This window comes from Carassius carassius, chromosome 26 (assembly GCF_963082965.1).
Source record: "Carassius carassius chromosome 26, fCarCar2.1, whole genome shotgun sequence".
NCBI classification, from domain to species: Eukaryota; Metazoa; Chordata; class Actinopteri; order Cypriniformes; family Cyprinidae; genus Carassius; species Carassius carassius.
In genome coordinates, this window is record NC_081780.1 from 16908988 (window position 1) to 16925919 (window position 16932).

The 16932-nt window shown below is 35.4% G+C and overlaps 2 protein-coding genes across 2 annotated transcripts; one reads left to right on the top strand and one right to left on the bottom strand.

Annotated features, from left to right (window-relative positions):
- The first annotated feature begins 19 nt into the window (after positions 1 to 19).
- Positions 20 to 3252, top strand: kin (Kin17 DNA and RNA binding protein). Its single transcript, XM_059511414.1, has 11 exons — positions 20 to 256; positions 772 to 866; positions 957 to 1000; positions 1107 to 1229; positions 1408 to 1592; positions 1669 to 1763; positions 1843 to 1960; positions 2073 to 2192; positions 2271 to 2370; positions 2451 to 2551; positions 2875 to 3252. The coding sequence occupies exons 1-11, from the start codon at positions 143 to 145 to the stop codon at positions 2935 to 2937; spliced, it is 1158 nt and encodes a 385-aa protein (XP_059367397.1). The 5' UTR covers positions 20 to 142; the 3' UTR covers positions 2938 to 3252.
- Positions 2972 to 16005, bottom strand: itih2 (inter-alpha-trypsin inhibitor heavy chain 2). Its single transcript, XM_059511413.1, has 20 exons — positions 15831 to 16005; positions 15652 to 15693; positions 14960 to 14998; positions 14454 to 14626; positions 14274 to 14378; positions 13172 to 13334; positions 12860 to 13096; positions 11759 to 11875; positions 11160 to 11328; positions 9927 to 10052; positions 9641 to 9822; positions 8698 to 8883; positions 8473 to 8612; positions 6424 to 6602; positions 5915 to 6055; positions 4733 to 4846; positions 4450 to 4648; positions 3819 to 3991; positions 3600 to 3711; positions 2972 to 3505 (listed from the first exon to the last, which is right to left on the bottom strand). Exons 1-20 carry the CDS (start codon positions 15918 to 15920, stop codon positions 3358 to 3360), a joined length of 2835 nt encoding a protein of 944 aa, XP_059367396.1. The 5' UTR covers positions 15921 to 16005; the 3' UTR covers positions 2972 to 3357.
- Positions 16006 to 16932: the final 927 nt, after the last annotated feature.

Genomic DNA, 16932 nt, shown 5'->3' on the forward strand with positions numbered 1-16932 from the left:
GAGGTACACAAGGATAAGTGACGAATCACGCGTGTTAGCAAAGCGAGGGATTCGCGTCACCACGCAAGAAAGAGTCGGAAGTGTTGAGACACTCGGACTGTTATTATTTGTCATTAAATCTGAATATTTTTGACTGATTAAAATGGGGAAAGCTGATTTTCTTAGTCCTAAAGCGATCGGGAACAGAATTAAAGCCAAAGGTCTTCAGAAACTGCGCTGGTATTGTCAGATGTGTCAGAAACAGTGTAGAGATGAAGTAAGTTTATGTCAACATGTGTCTTATATACTTCATTAACACGTAATTGTATGTATAAATTGATTTTTTTATTATCTAATTTAAGTTATTAATACTTAGTCTGTGTTAATTTTCCTATGAATATATTTTTTTATTTTTCAGCATTTTGTGACATTGCCTCTATACATAATCAGCATTATTGGATATCTTAGACCACGTTACAAAACTTTTGCTGCCTTTCTAGATTTCATGTTTGGTTATAATATCTAATATTTGTCTTGTAACATGCTAAATGATTAAATGATAACTTCTTTAAAAAAAAGTGACCTTTCTGTGTAGTCAGCATGCTTGTGCTTTATAAGCAATGACTTTGTTGGGTATCATTGTCTTATTTGTTTCCAAACCTAGTCAGACAGCATTTTGGGGCAACATATGGACACCGAGCCTATCCGGACATGATTTTGAGCAATATAGGTTGTGTTTCAAAACCAGACTTTGCCAGTATTGTAAGCAAACATAATTTCTCTTGATTGCAGAATGGCTTTAAGTGTCACTGTATGTCTGAGTCTCATCAGAGACAGCTGCTATTAGCTTCAGAGAACCCCAACCAGTTCCTGAACTACTTCTCTGAGTAAGTCAACGCACACACTGCTGATCCACATCCGTCCATAGATCCAGCCGTCTTTGAGATCAAATGTGATTTTAAATTCTGATTTTATAGGGAGTTCAAAAGTGACTTCTTAGAGCTCCTTCGAAGGCGTTTTGGTAAGCCACAGCTGTTTTTAAGTCATTAATCAGTATTATAAGAATTTATTTAGTGAAATAGCTTTATTATTGTAGGCTAAGACATAGTCCGTGTTCGTTTTTGCAGGGACTAAGCGAGTTCACAATAACATCGTGTATAATGAGTACATCAGTCATCGGGAACACGTTCACATGAACTCTACTCAGTGGGAGACGCTAACCGACTTCACCAAATGGCTTGGGAGAGAAGGCAAGCATCCTATACATTTTATTGAACTAAAACCCTAGATATGCACAACATACAATACCATTAAAAATCTGAGGTCAGTAGGAATTATTTTTATTTTTTTTTTTGGATTTTCAAACACAAAGATAAATGCATTCTTGATGACCGTAGTGTAGGTGTTTCATCTATATTGTATATACAGGTTATTGCAAAGTGGATGAGACACCGAAAGGCTGGTACGTCCAGTACATTGATCGTGATCCGGAGACCATCCGCAGACAGGAAGAGCTAGAGAGGAAGAAGAAACAGGACCTGGATGATGAAGAACGCAGCGCCAAATTCATCGAAGACCAAGTTCGCCGCGGTCGAGAGGGCAAGGAGCCAGAGGTGTGTTTGCGTCCTACAATTGTAATTTTTTTTGCATTTTATCTCACTCAAATTTTAATTGTCCATGTATCTACAGGAAGAACCGGTGTTCACAGAACTGAAGCGAATGAATGAAGACGAGAAAGTGGCTTTTAATTTGGACATTGCTTTAGCAGGACCTTCTAAAACAAGGTATAACTAGTCTAAAAGTCTCGTAAAGCAACATGGCTGTAGTTTGGGCGATAATAACGATCTGGTTTTATTTCTATAGCACCACTTTGGGTCCTAGTGCCCTTAAAGCTGCAGCCTCTGCAAAAAGGAAAGAGTCTTCCCACAGCGGAGACTCGAAGGACAAGAAAAAGAAATCGGCTCTGGATGAGATAATAGAGGCACGATCTTAATTAATGTTTTTCTTTTTAGCTACTTTTGTTGTAACGTCGGTATTCATGAAATACACGCAGCTAGGATTCAACCGGATCTTTCCCTTCATGTGTCTTCCAGATGGAGGAACAGAAGAAGAAATCTGTAAGATCGGATAACTGGATACAAGCAAACATTGTCGTGAAAGTGATCACTAAGAGACTGGGAGAGAAGTATCACAAGAAGAAAGCAGTCATTCGGGTAATTGCAGCTCTGTCATTACAGCACACACACAGGGATTCAATGTTTCCTACAGTGATGTTGTGTGCGATTTTACAGGAAGTGCAGAATAAATACACCGCTGTGGTGAAGATGGTCGACTCTGGAGACAAACTCAAACTGGACCAGAGTCATTTGGAGACAGTCATTCCGGCTCCTGGTATTACATGTTACTTTAAGTGGAAGTCGAAATTAAGAAGAAAAAGTTAATTCTCAATCTAATCTCTCGTTCTGTCTCAGGTAAGCGAGTTTTGATTGTGAATGGTCAATATAAAGACACAGAGGCTATCCTGGAAGGCATAAATGAACACAAATTCTCTGCTACACTCACGTTAGACTCGGTAAGTTCACTCGGAAAACTGTCGCTGCACACTATTAAAATACTGGCTCTAATTCATTGCACCTAATGAAGCTAGAGTGTGATTTTGTAGCTTTTAGTCAATTCTACAAGTCATCTATATGCTGATGTAGTTAGAAACGAATCATTTTATGCAGCAAAGATACCTTCAATTGATCAGAAGTGAGTAAATACATTTATAAACCAAAATTTGATTGGAAGTTTCTATTCAAAGAATCAAAATGTTTAGTGTTATCCACTGCAGCACAACTGTTCTCCAGGATCGAGAGCCATTTATCTCAAGCATGTTTTTTTGCCTTGGTTTAGGGTCGGATGAAAGGAAAGACAGTGGAGGGGATTGCATATGAAGACTTCTCCAAATTGGCCTGATGTTGGCCATAATAAAGACTCTTAAATGACCCGATTTACATATTGGAACAAAATGACCAATGGTTTTTATTGTGTTTTTTTTTTTGTCCATTGTTATCTCTGTTGTCACTGAAAACAGTTGCATATGATTTTAAAATATTTCATGAATCAAATTTTCAATTAAATGTCTCGCTGCAAAAACTCAAGTCGGATTTTATAATACAGGAATTAGTTTCTGATTGGCTTTAATTGAGTAATTTCCGTTGGTTGATGTGCATCACTGTTTTCCTATGTTTTGTATATATTTTCTTGTAGTATTAAAAACCTTTTTTCAAATGGCATGTTTCGGTTTTCGTTGCTTCTCATTGCTTGTATAAAAAAGCAACAGATTTCTACCAATCTCTTAGCAAGTGTCCTAAGCTAGCAGCCAGACTCATGCTCTCAGATGGCGGTCAGGAAGCTGTCCAGCTGAGGCAGGATATAGCTGGTGTAACTGCTATCAATGAAGCCCTTCCCACTGTTATGGATGAACCAGCAGTAGACATCTGAACCTCGTTTCTTGTCACGTCTGTAATCTTTCTGCCAGCCCCTGATTGATATACAGATATTGCCAAATTTTAAAGGGGAAAATATAAGTAGTCTGACATAAAAACAATGTAAAAAGAGATTTGTATGTGACATACCTGGTGACCGATAGTTTGTTGCCTTTCACTTCCATTGTGGCCTCTTTCTTCTTTGGATCTGCTCCCTCATGCACGCCGTACACCTTCACTTTTGGCTCCTGTGCAAACTGACCTGTTATGAGAGGCAAAATCCATTTTTGAGAACAAGACCCTTGTTGGGGTGAAGAATTATGTGTTTACACTGTTTCATACATTTAAATATCAATGTAAGTAACTTACCAATGAGACCATGAACCTGTGTGGAGTATTCGTTGTCGCTAGACATGTAAATGCCCAGGAAGTCCACCTGCACAGGATGCTTCTTCCACACCCGATGCAAAAGCACCATCACTGAAATCTTCCCATCAATCGTCACAGTTACATGTTGCTCTTTCACTATGGCGACCCTCATCCTGATAAGCAAGAGTTTTGCATTTAGAGGGATAGTTCTGTCATTAATTACAACCTTCATGTCGTTCCAAACCTTCGTTCACATTCAGAACACAAATTAAGACATTTTTGATGAAATCCGAGAGGCTTTCTGATCCTGCACAGACGGCAGTGTAACCGACACGTTCAAGACCCGGAAAGGTTGTGAGGACATCGTTAAAATAGGAAATAGGAAAGATATAACATTAAAGATAAAAGTGCAAAATAAGCGCTATTTCTATGTCTGCAGAAATGGACACCGCCACCTATCTCTCAAGTGGACCATTGACATTTATCTACAATCTCAATTAGGAGTGTCAATGGTCTACTTGAGAGATAGATGGGGGTAATGCACTGATAAGTCTGCGATCCGCCATAAAGCAAGAAGAAGAAGATTCCTATATTTATGGTGTTTGTTGTAGTAAGTTTGTTTTATAGATACCTGTTAAGTGCGAGCTCAACTGTGGCTCCCCAAGAGAAGGAGTGATTGTTCTTTACTTCCATCAGGTCGATTCTGTCAGTTCCTACTATAACCTGCACACTGTCTGTTTTAGAGTATATGGAGATGGTGCTGAAATATGTTTGGATTTTGTTGTTCTTCATCTTTTTAGACCCAACCAACTGACCGTTGACTGTAACTCCTGGACAGGAAAAAAAACACATATGGAATATGAAATAAATAAAGGACTTTAGTTTTTTGTAGTGATGGAAGACGAAAAAGTTACCTGTTCCAGGATCTGAAATCAGGTTGAGGATGTGTCCTGGTTTGGAGTCAATGTTGAAGCAGATGTCCATGTTGCTTTTGGGTAAGTGAATGATGAAGTGGGGATCACTGTCCACTGCAATGAAATCAAAAGGATGAGAGAGATTCACAATAGAAATATGTAGCAGTGGTAGAGCAGTATTCCTTAAACTTTTAAGTGAACCAAAAACGCACTAGGTAAATCATATCTGAAAAACGAATACTGAAGTGGACATTTCTGGCTTAGCATGTGAGGAAAAATTATTTTTTTGGCAAATGTAAAAGCTCTTTCACACCAAAAATTAGTTTTGCTTATTAATGTTGAATTGGATCATTAAAGGTTGGCAGCAAAGACATAAATGGGATTAAATACGTAAAGAAAATCTGTGTTATTTGACATAATTAATTATTGCAGGTGTTTCATATTTTGAGCTTGCTGTTTTATTCATTTTTGTGGAATACTGAACCTGTTTTTGGGTAAGTGAGATGAGTAAATGCACGTTCACATGTAGTCTATAACTGCCACAATCATCGTATTTACACAGCGCACTCTCCCCTTACTCCCGATTTCTCACAAGAAAGCTCTCAGTGAATAAACTGGAAAACAAAGTAACTTCCATTAATTATTTGAAAAAGTAACTTGTAAATTAAAAGGTAATGTTACTTTACTAGTTACTTGAAAAAGTAATCTGATTACATAACTCGCAAAACTTGTAATGCGTTACCCCCAACGCTTAGCTTAATTAGCAAGAAACCAATTCTTGGTGCATTCATACTGATTCTGAATTTGAAAGTGAACTCAAATCTCACTATGGTTAGCATCAGTTCTTAAACTAAGTTGTGGAGCCCAGCCCACTTGAAAAGTAGTGTTGTCAAATGATTTACTGTGATTAATCACGTCCAAAATAAAAGTTTTTGTTTAGATAATATATGTGTGTGTACTGTGTATATTTATTATGTATATATAAATACAAACACATCCATATACATATTTAAGAAATATATGTATTTATGCATAATAAATATACAAAGTACACCGACATAATTTATGTAAACAAAAACTTTTATTTTGGATGCGATTAATCGCGATTAATCATTTGACAGCACTACTGAAAAAAAAACACCTAAAAAACACCCTAGTTAATGTTTGACTGTGCTGCATTACCACCAGTGATGTGTCGAGGAATGAAACTGTCCTGATTTCCGGTTGCTTCATTGGGTTTTGGAGCAACTGTAGGCAGAAGCCATGGAGGATTTGAAAAGACCACCTGTTGCACTTGTGGTGGTCCAGATAAGGGAGTAGTGGCTAAGAGAGAGAGAGAGAGAGAGCTTTTATATATATATATATATATATATATATATATATAACCCTTCTAATAATAAATAGATAACTAGAACAACAATAATTTTCCATACTTTGTTTAAAAGGAAATTTAGCTAAAAATGAAAATTCTGTCATAATTTTTTGATCCGAACAGCCATTTACTTCCAAAGTAGAATGAAAAGAATAATAATAATACTATGGAAGTCAATAGCAGCCATCAACTGTTTGGTTACCAGCATTCTATAAAACCCATGTTTAGAACAAGTGAGGGGTGAGTACATTTTAATTTTGGGTAAACTATCCCTATAATAAATCCCTTGGCAATATTGATAAGGGCTTGGATTTGGTACCTGAGCAGCAGCCATGTTTGGAGTCTCTGGGCGAGTCTGCGATCAGTCGTTCTGCCCTCCCCTGGTCGTGACCCTCCACCAGCATGGCAGTGAAAGGCGTCACAAACTGATGCTCTAAAGCCAGGGCCACGATCCTCTGGGTGATGCTACGCTTCTTAGATGAGGTCGTAGCTAGAGAGCTACATGAGAGGAAATCCACAGAGGTTCGATTAAAGTAGGGTGACCATATGAGCCATTTTCCCAGAACGCGTCCCTGCCAGGATTTCTATATTGCCTAAAACATCCAAAGTAGTTTGACCAATAACATGCAGGTATGGTACATAATCAACCAATCGTGGTGTGTGAGAAGGTGATATCTACAGAGAACGATCAAAGCAATGCAAATACACGTACATGTTAGATGTTTGTTCGTTCATTTAACTTGAAGCGCCGCTGTGCACCGATCATTGTGTGACACCAAAGAGATTGATTTGAATGCATAAGGAGCCGTCTGCTCTCTATAGCTCTTATGAATGTCATACAATGATCGATCTGCACCGCACAAACAGTCAAAATCTGGATATTTTAGGCAATATTAAAATCCTGGCAAGGACGCGTCCTGGGAAAATGGCTCATATGGTCACCCTAATTAAATTAACAATTTTGATGTATGTTTTGCTTACTTTGTATTACTTTTAAAACCAGCAAATAATTAAAAGTGAGACTTGGCAACCATAGTACATATAGAAGAAAAAATACAGAATCATTCATATTAAATGGACTGAGAAGTGAAAATAAATATATCATGGCAAATTTGACGTTTTGATGTTTACTATTAAGTTGAAACTTAGTTTTAGAATACATTACAAAATCTGCCCTGCCTACTTTTAGAGATATCACAGTTTGTACACTCCACTTTTTGAGATAATATCTTCTATTTGGAATTAAATTTCATTTGGCCACAGTACCAGGGCATATTTACCAACATCTGTCTTTTAACAAATCAGGTAGCAAATCATAATTAACATTAACGAGCAGTGATGGCCAGTAATGAAGTATTATAACTGAAGTATTATAATGAAATTACTTTGTTACTGTGTCACTGTCCCATCTGTGGAGTGCTTGAGGATTTTTTTATCGTGGTCTTTTTTCCCTATTACATATTTTAGTAATCATCATAAATGATATATCATTTGAAGGGTAAAACCTCAAAATTCATCCTATGGAAACCATTTTTAAGTCAGATATTATGTTACCGTTGAAATGGTACTTTCAAATCTTTTGTCAGTCTCCTCCCCCTTAGTGGGCGGTGTCAAGTGTCATATTACAAAATGTATTACGGTATTTTACAATCAAAACATTTTATAATCGTGACAAAATACATATCTTTGCAAAGGTCTGAGTCTCAGGATTTCATATTTTGTGAAAGGAGAATTTTAGACATTTGTTATAGAGTTTTCATGGCAATGCTTATAACGCCCTAAAAACGTCTCACAGGAACTTCAATTTTTTATACATCAACTTCAAATTTGGAACATAACTTATTTAGACACAAGGCTTTAATTTTATAGCATTTTTTTATATTTAGCAAAACACTGATTTTATGTAAAATTCTAAAACATTACCGTGCATTTTCTTCATAGTAGATTTCAACTTCTAAAACTCTTCTTGATACTTTTATATTTTAAATTAATTCACTTCTGCAATAATCTGCTGATTGTCTTCTTTAAAAAGAGTCCAACCTCCAACACATCCATAAATTATACAGTAACAATTTAAGTTTGTTCAAAAATGGGGTATCTCTCTCTTCATTTTACTTCACAATATTACTGCACTACATTACATAAAAACATATTGTTTGTTATTTTGAACAGACAACAATGACATTCTGATTCATAAACGAGCTGAAACGAGCAATTTTCTGGTCGTTTTCATCAGAAGGACATTTTAAATCATTTAAATTAAAGTTTATTTGTTTAATTATTAGCAATTTTGCACATATGGCCTCAAATCTATCAGAACTGCTCCTGAAGTGAAGGCAGGGTTGTTTTTTTTCTCTTTTTCTCTCACCGTTCGGCCAGTAGCTGATTGACAGTAATGTAGGCCCACATCTGCCGAGCAAAGCCAGTGAAGGAATGTTGATGTGTGCCGAGCACAGAGTCTAACTCCTGAATATCTGCCTCTGTCTGAATGTTCAGGTCCATGTTGGCCTAGAAAAGCAAACCAACTATTGTTAAACAAGGCATGGAAACTGAATTCTCAAATGAAGAGAGACAAAGGTGTTCAGGGGCTCACAGCAGCAGCGGTGGTGAAGCTTTGCAGTGTTGTGAGGTTTGATGGCTTGAGTTTTCCAGCCACTATCAGCTCAGAACCACTGAAGAACTTATCAAAACGATTCTGAGTCACGCTATTCACGGCGTTCTCAGGAAAATGAATGGTGATGGATCTCAGGAGAGGAGAGGAGACCTGACTGTAGAACGTCTGGAGAGAGAAGAAACTGAGTCTTTAAAAGCTCATAAGAGCTTTGTTTCATTCACACTCACATCCAATTCATCTCAGATGTTTCTCATTAGAGTGTGGAAAAATAATAATAGACTCAAACGAGACAATTGCTGACATACTGAGTGTGAATAGGGATATAGAAATTTGTCTGGATAGCACAGCTCAGATCATTTGGACTTGGAAGAATTTGATGAGAAATGTTTCAGTTCATATAGAAATTCACATATTTTTTTTAGGATGAAGAAATTTTTGTTCAATTAACAATTTTTTTTGTGATAAATGTAACAGATTTTTACTAATTGTATTTTTACAGCTGTAAAAGTTAACAAGTGAAGTTAAAAAGTTAATTATATATATATATATATATATTTTCTTACACAGTAAAATTGTAATTAAACATGAATTGCTATATATTTTGAAATATGTAATGAATTTGAATATATATTCTTTAAAATATCCTGATTAATATTTTTCTAAAATTGTATAAATGTATCTTTTTTATATAAAATTATATATTATATTATATATCAATAATTTAAGTTTAAGTTTTCTCAATAATAGACAACTGTAATATATTTGACATTTTTTTAAAGGATGAGCAGAATTTTCAGCCAATAACTTTTCACGTTTAGGGGTTATAAAAATGAAAATAAAATAAAACGGGTGATTATCAAAAAGGTCCTGTCACTGGTCTTTGTTTGGAAGAGACAGGATGTATTGTGACACTTTATTAAACCTTTAACTGTTCTGCTGCATCATGATTGGCATAAATCCTCTGAGCTATGCCTCTGTTGTCCATGGCCATTCTCTCCAGGAAATCAAAGTCTACGTCAAAGCCAATACCGAGAGAGAACAGAGAAAACTGCTCCCTCATCACACGCTTCATGTTCTTCTGAATAGTGCTCAGCTTTATTTCTCCTGTACAAGACATGAAAAGAGAAACAGTAGATCACTGAGGACCAGAAGAAACCTCAGGACATACAGAAATTCTGCTGCATAATGTAAACATGAATAAATCTTACCCACTGTGGGGTCTCCATCAGACACCAGAATGATCATAGACACAGAACGAGGGTCGATCAGTCCCTGATTGGTTGCTCTAACCAGCATCTGCACTGCTCTCAGTAAAGCCTCGTTGATGTTGGTGCCTGGCGTTACACACAGGGTCAATGACAAACTGCTGTTTAACAGTTTGGGATCAGTAAGATAAGTTTTTTCAGGTTTGTTTGTTTTTAAAGAGGTTTTAAGATGCTTTTGTTTGGTTAAAATTAAAAAAAAAACATGAATATGGTTAATTATTATTGCAATTGGAAATAATGGTTTTCTATTTTAATATGCTTTCAAATAGAATTAATTCCTGTGATGGCAAAGCTGGATTATCAGCATCATTCCTCTTCAGTGTCTCATGATCCTTCGGAAATCATTCTTATATTCTGATTTATTATCAGTGTTGGAAACAGTCGTGTTACTGCTTAATATTTTTTGGAACCTGTGATTCTTTTTCCAGGAATAAAATGAATGTTAAAAAAGCATTTTAGAACATAGAACAGCATTTAGGCTATTTACAATAGAAATCTAACGATATACAAAACCATTCAGAAGTTTGAAAGAACTAATACTAGTTTTTTGAAAGAAATTAATACTAAACGTGATCAGAGTAAAGACTACACTCTTAAAAATAAAGCTGCTTCATGATGCTATAGAAGAACCTTTTTTTGTCTAAATAGTTCCATAAAGAACCTTTAACATATGAAGTACCTTATTTTTTACAAAAGGTTCTTTGCGGCAAAAAAACAAAACAAAAATGTTCTTTGTGGAACCAAAAATGGTTCTTCTATTGCATCGCTGTGAAGGTCCTTTTAAGCACCTTTAATTTTAAGAAAATATTCCTTTTTTAATAAATGCTGTTCTTTTGAACTTTTTATTCATGATAGAATCATGATAGCACATCAGAATGATTTCTGAAGGATCATGTGACATTCATTGCTGAAAGACACTGAAAATTCAGCTTTGCTTCACAGGAATAAATTACATTTTAAAGTGTATTAAAATAAAATATCAAATGTTTTATTTTACAGAATATATGAAAGTTTAACTTTTTATTTTTAACAAGATTTTTCACAATATTCTTTTTTTTATGCACCTCTCTCTCTCTCTCTCTCTCTCTCTCTCTCTCTCTCTCTCTATATATATATATATATATATATATATATATATATATATATATAGTTTTTTTTACAGAAAGTGTCTCTCACCTCCATTGGGCCTGATGCTTTGGACGTACTTTTTAGCTTCATCCACCTGGATGGAGGAAGCTTGGACCAGATCTTCACTCCAGCAACGGACGTTGTGATTGAAATCTACGATGCTGAAATAGTCATCCATCGACAGATCGTCCAGAATAGACTTCATCGCCTCCACTGTCTACAAAACAAAACAGGCTGCTAGGTAGCTCTTGTGCGTTTCTCAAGATTTAAAATAACATTAAAAATGCATTCACTAGTCAAAATATCTGCGTAGCGTTTATCAAGGTAACCAAATGAGCTTTTTGTATGTAACTAGCTGGAATAAGCTAAGCTGTTAGCTTGCTAACTGAAAGAAAGGGAAATGTCAAATTCAGATATTTAAGTAAATTGATCTCATGATCACCTACAATTTACTTTATGACCACATGGTGGCAACAATAACATTAAAAACGCAGTTCTCCATTGGTTCCACAAGAAGGCGCATCTATGCTAAGACTTTTTCAGTAATGGATCATCACACATTGGATTCAACAAAAAGCACATGCTGATAGGAGATGACATGATAAATCTCCTGGTATCTGCAGGTTACACTCATCCATGGACCATACCTGTTTCATTTTAAGCCCCCACATGCTGCCACTCACATCGATGACAAAAACAATGTTCTTGGAGAGAGGAGATAGATCAGATGGAGCAAAAAACTGAACGAAATGACCGTCAGACACCTGAGAGATAGAAAATACAGTGCATTTTTAATAATGGCAGGGAATGAAGTAAAAAGCATGAAAGCATACTGTACGTACTGTTGCATGTATTACCATATTACGTTCTACAATACAGTAAAAATGGTTACTGTATGAAAGTAAATTGTCATCTTCAGGAGGTCTAATTAAATTTTATGCAGTATGAACTGGTTGTACAATTATTTTGTATAAGGTTTGCAATTTTCGCAACCAAATTTTTAAAAAAAGGCAAGTGCAAATATATATTATATAATAAAATTGTATTAATTTGAATTGGATAAAAAAAGTTTTTTTCAGGATAAAAACTAATAAAATATTTCAAGAATTGTTGCCTTTAGTCTAGTTTCTTTTATTTCAAGTAAAGATAATTTTTTTTACGTTTTAGTTTTAATTTAACTACAATAACCCTGAATTTGACATTTACATTAGTCATTTAGCAGATGCTTTTATTTAATTTATTTTAAGTGACTTACAAACAAGGACATTAGAAGCAATCAGAATCAACAAAAGAGCAAAAATATGCAAGTGCTGTGACCAGTCTTAATATTTAATTTATCTAGTATATCTGATATTAAAATGACACTGGTGCTAAATAAAAATGCTGGGTTAAATACAACCCAGTGCTGGGTCAAAACAACCCAATCACCAATCGGGTTTGTCCATATTTTACCCAGCACTGGGTTGTTTTTAACTTAGCATTTTTTAGATGCTGGGTTAAAAACAACCCAATGCTGGGTAAAATATGGACAAACCCAGCAATTGGGTTGTTTTCAACCAACAGTTGGGTTAAATGTTTAACTCAACCTTCTAAAGCTTGGTCAAAATAACACAATTGCTGGGTTTGTCCATATTTTACCCAGCACTGGGTTGTTTTTAACCCAGATATCACCCAGCGCTGGGTAAAATGGACTTACACCTGATAGGGATTTTGTATGTCAACTATTAACAGTTAATGTGCATCCGTACCTGAAGTTCTCCAGCATTGCTCTCTCTTTCCACATCATATTTCACAGTAAACACACCATCCACTGCACTTTCTGTGCAGTTTTCACACTTGCTCTGCTGCTGTAGGGTTGGTTTGAACACAATGTGGGCTTTTTCTTTTGTGTGGGTGATTTTGGTCAAATCTGCAAGTCGCTGCCCCAGTGTGTTAGAGGCCGTGACAAACTTGATACCTTTGGGCTCAAATATATACACATCCACCTGGAGAGATACATCCATCAACAAAACACATGAAACACAACTTGTGTATATTTCTGTGCGGTGTGTGGAACTGACCTGCAGCTGAGGAACCAGACGTCCAGGTTGTAAGTGTAGCGTGTGCTGGTAGACGCCCAGCTTCCTCTGCATCATTTCCTGATAGTGCAGCTCAAACTCCACTTTGCTGCCTGGAGGAACATGCACCTCCGTCTTAAACATCTCCATTGATTGAGAGTTAGTCCTGAGTTAAAAAGTTAAACAAGAACAGCGTTTAAACAAAATACAAATGTGACCCTGGACCACAAAACCAGTCATAAATGTCCTATCCTAACTTATTTAAACAGCTTTTAGATGATGTATAAATCTCAAAAAAGATGAACACTTATGACTGGTTTTGTGGTCCATGGTCACAAATCTTTAGTAACAATTTTAGTCTTTATGCTCTTATTTATATTAAAAACGTTAAGCAGCAGAACTGTTTCCAACAATGATAATAAATCAGCATATTACAATGATTTCTAAAGGATCATGTGACACTGAAGACAGGAGTATTGGCTGATGGAAATTCAGCTTTGCCAGCACAGAAATAAAGTATATTATTCTTTATTATTCAATTATATAACTTATAATAATATTTCACAATATTACTGGTTTTATAATATTTTAAATCAATTAAATGCAGCCTTGATAAGCAGAAGACACTTTAAAAAATAATAATAATATGTGTATATTGTGCTGTGTGATAAAACACAATTTTAGAGTGGCCTTTTATTGTGGCCAGCCTAAGGCACACCTGTGCAATAATCATGCTGTCTAATCATCATCTTGATATGCCACACCTGTAAGGGGGATAGATTATCACGGCCAAGGAGAATTGCTCACTAACACAGATTTAGACAGATTTGGGACCAATATCTGAGAGAAATAGGCCTTTTGTGTACAGAGAAAAAGTCTTAGATCTTTGAGTTCAGTTCATGAAAAATGGGGGCAAAAACAAAAGTGTTGCGTTTATAATTTTGTACAGTGTATATTGAAATAATTAATTAAATCTGCAAATCACAATATAGAAATATAAAACCAAATATACAATAAATACTGAATATATATTTGCATATAATAATATGTAGTATATAGTGTAAAAAATAAAGTGTGAATTAATGGATGGATATAAAAGCCATACCTGACAATGCCGGCTGCTTTCCCACGAGCTCTTGCCAGAGAGTAAAGGTTTCTTGCCACTGTCTTCTCCTTCACTGAGCCGATGAATTGGATCCCGTTGACATTCCTGATAAGCAGCCATCGGTCACACAGGAAACTGATGTGTTTTTGTGTGTATTTGTGTCTGTGTTAATGCTCTCACATGGTGAAGTTGTTGATAAAGGCCCGTTTGGGGATCTGCACGTTGAAGCCGATGCTCTGGGCGTTTGGGCCTGAGTTGACCACAGAGCTCTTGACTATGGTGTGAGCGAACCGCGATGTGATTCTGCTCTCCACATTATAGCTCTTGATTGTGATATCATTGCCTTGGATTGCCTGCGTACACAAATAGCCAAAACCCAATACATCAATCAAACTATTACCATTAAGACCACAGAAACCATCTGTATACCTTATAGCACCTAAAGACATGAAGTGTGTCCTGGGGAAATGTCCTTTTCTTGCCTTTTTTTGAAATGCAATATTTTCTGGCATTTTTTGGCTTGAGTTAAAGTAGCAAACATCTTACATGCAAAACTGAATCTTTCGGCATTTGGGGAAAATGTCTCTAGCAGAAAAAGAACAGCAGCAGAGGGGATGTCAATAACCTTTAAACAAGCCAGTCGATTAGTAGATAAGATTAAAGTGGAACAACAAGACCACAATTACCTCAAAATCCTCTTCTTCTCCATTGGTCAAAACGTTCCTCTACACACGAAAATAGAAGAAAAAAATTATTAGTTCAATTCAAAAGTTTAAAATCATGATGTGTTTACTCTGTTTTGTTTTACAAAAGAAAGAAAGAAAGAGAAAAGGTCTGAATTATACATTTCCAGGTACCTTCTAAAATAGACTACAAAAAAAAGGTTTCGATTTTTTCCCCCAACAAACGATCAACAAAGAAATATGAATTGTCTACCTCAGGAAGTCAAATTAAATTGCATACAGTATGAGTATGAGTATATTTTTTGTTTCGTTTTGTTTTTTGTAACCACGTGCAAATGTAAATATTTATATCAGTATTATAATATCATTTTTAAATTATGTAAATTATAATGTATTGGCAAAAATTCTGCACATCCCTTTAAAACAAAATCAAACTCAATATATTAATTTGAAATATTCACTTAAAGTAAGTCTGACACAACCGTATGGACTGGTGGACTTACACCTGACTCTTTGATCAATGATAATCAATGAAGGCCTCAGTGACACTATCATCGCATTAAAACATTTCAAAACTGATCAACATCTTGGGAAAAAATAAACTACATTAACTATTTTTATAACACAGAAATTCTGAAGTAATTTCAGGCTATTTCTGTTTAAAATGCCACATATAATTTTATTTTAAAGCTTACCCTGTATCTCCCAGATTGGTGGTACTGATCCAAAGGACCTGACTAACAAAATAAGACACACACACACAAACACAAACACAATATAGCTTTCAATTTAGATACACATTCAGTATACTGACATCAACACGCATGCACATAAATTTGCCTCTTTTAGTCTCGCTTTTCTATTTCACTCTTACTGTTTCACTTTCCCACTCCCCATCGATGATAAACTCGAAAGCCCAGCTCTGAGAAAAGAGCAGGACGCACAGAAGAGCTGGGGTCTTCATGGAACCAGAAAAAAATCTACTCGAGAAACCACAAAACGGCCAGCACAGTACACACACACCGACTGAGGCTGAATGATCAGCCTCTGAGCCTCGTCAATATTTGTTGTGCTCCGCTTAACCAAAAACCCCCCCCCCCCCCCCAAAAAACCAGAGACAGGAACCTTTGAAACCTGAGCAGCAGATGAACAAACACAATCCCGGAAAGGAATGACACATATCACACTCTTTGTTTCAAATGTTTTCAGAGCAACATTGTTATTCACATTATTTCCATTAACATCAAGCACATTTTCTCTCCCACATAATCTTTTTTTGTTTGTTTGTTTGTTGTTGTTTTTTTTTTTACAAATGAAAAAGTTGCATTTGTGTTAATAAAAGAAAAAAATAATAATTGAGTAACTGAATAATTGAAAAGAGGATTAAATGTAGTATTTTATAATAGCAAGGACGATACAATGAGAATCTGTGCACGTTCAAATCTAATTAATTAATAAATACATAAAGTCTTAAAAACGTAGGCTTAAAAAAGTTTTCTTTTTTGATGATGATAGATTTTTTTTATTTTTTATTTTATTTTAGTGAGAGTGACCCCAAAAATGTGTTATATAAAATATTTATCAAAGCCATATATAGGTCAATTAAATGGTTAATTTGTTAATATTACCCAGAATATTGCCCAATCACCAGAAAATAAGGGCATGTCTGTGGTTGTTCTGAACACAAGGTTATTTATTCTCTTTTATTCTGGTTCCTACACACTGTATATATAAAAAAAAAAAAAAAAAACCAAAAACCGAAAACCGTTCTGGACTGGTAATTTACTGCTAGATCATTATTCATTATGTTTTTCCATTTTCAGAAAGAAAAAAGAAAAAAAAAGACAGAAATAAAAAATAGATTGTATTTGTTTCTGTTTAGGATTATATCATTATCTGGATGACCATGAGTGAATGTGTCTACACTTTGCTCATTTGTCATTGTCATATATATTTGATGTAATAAATTTAATTGT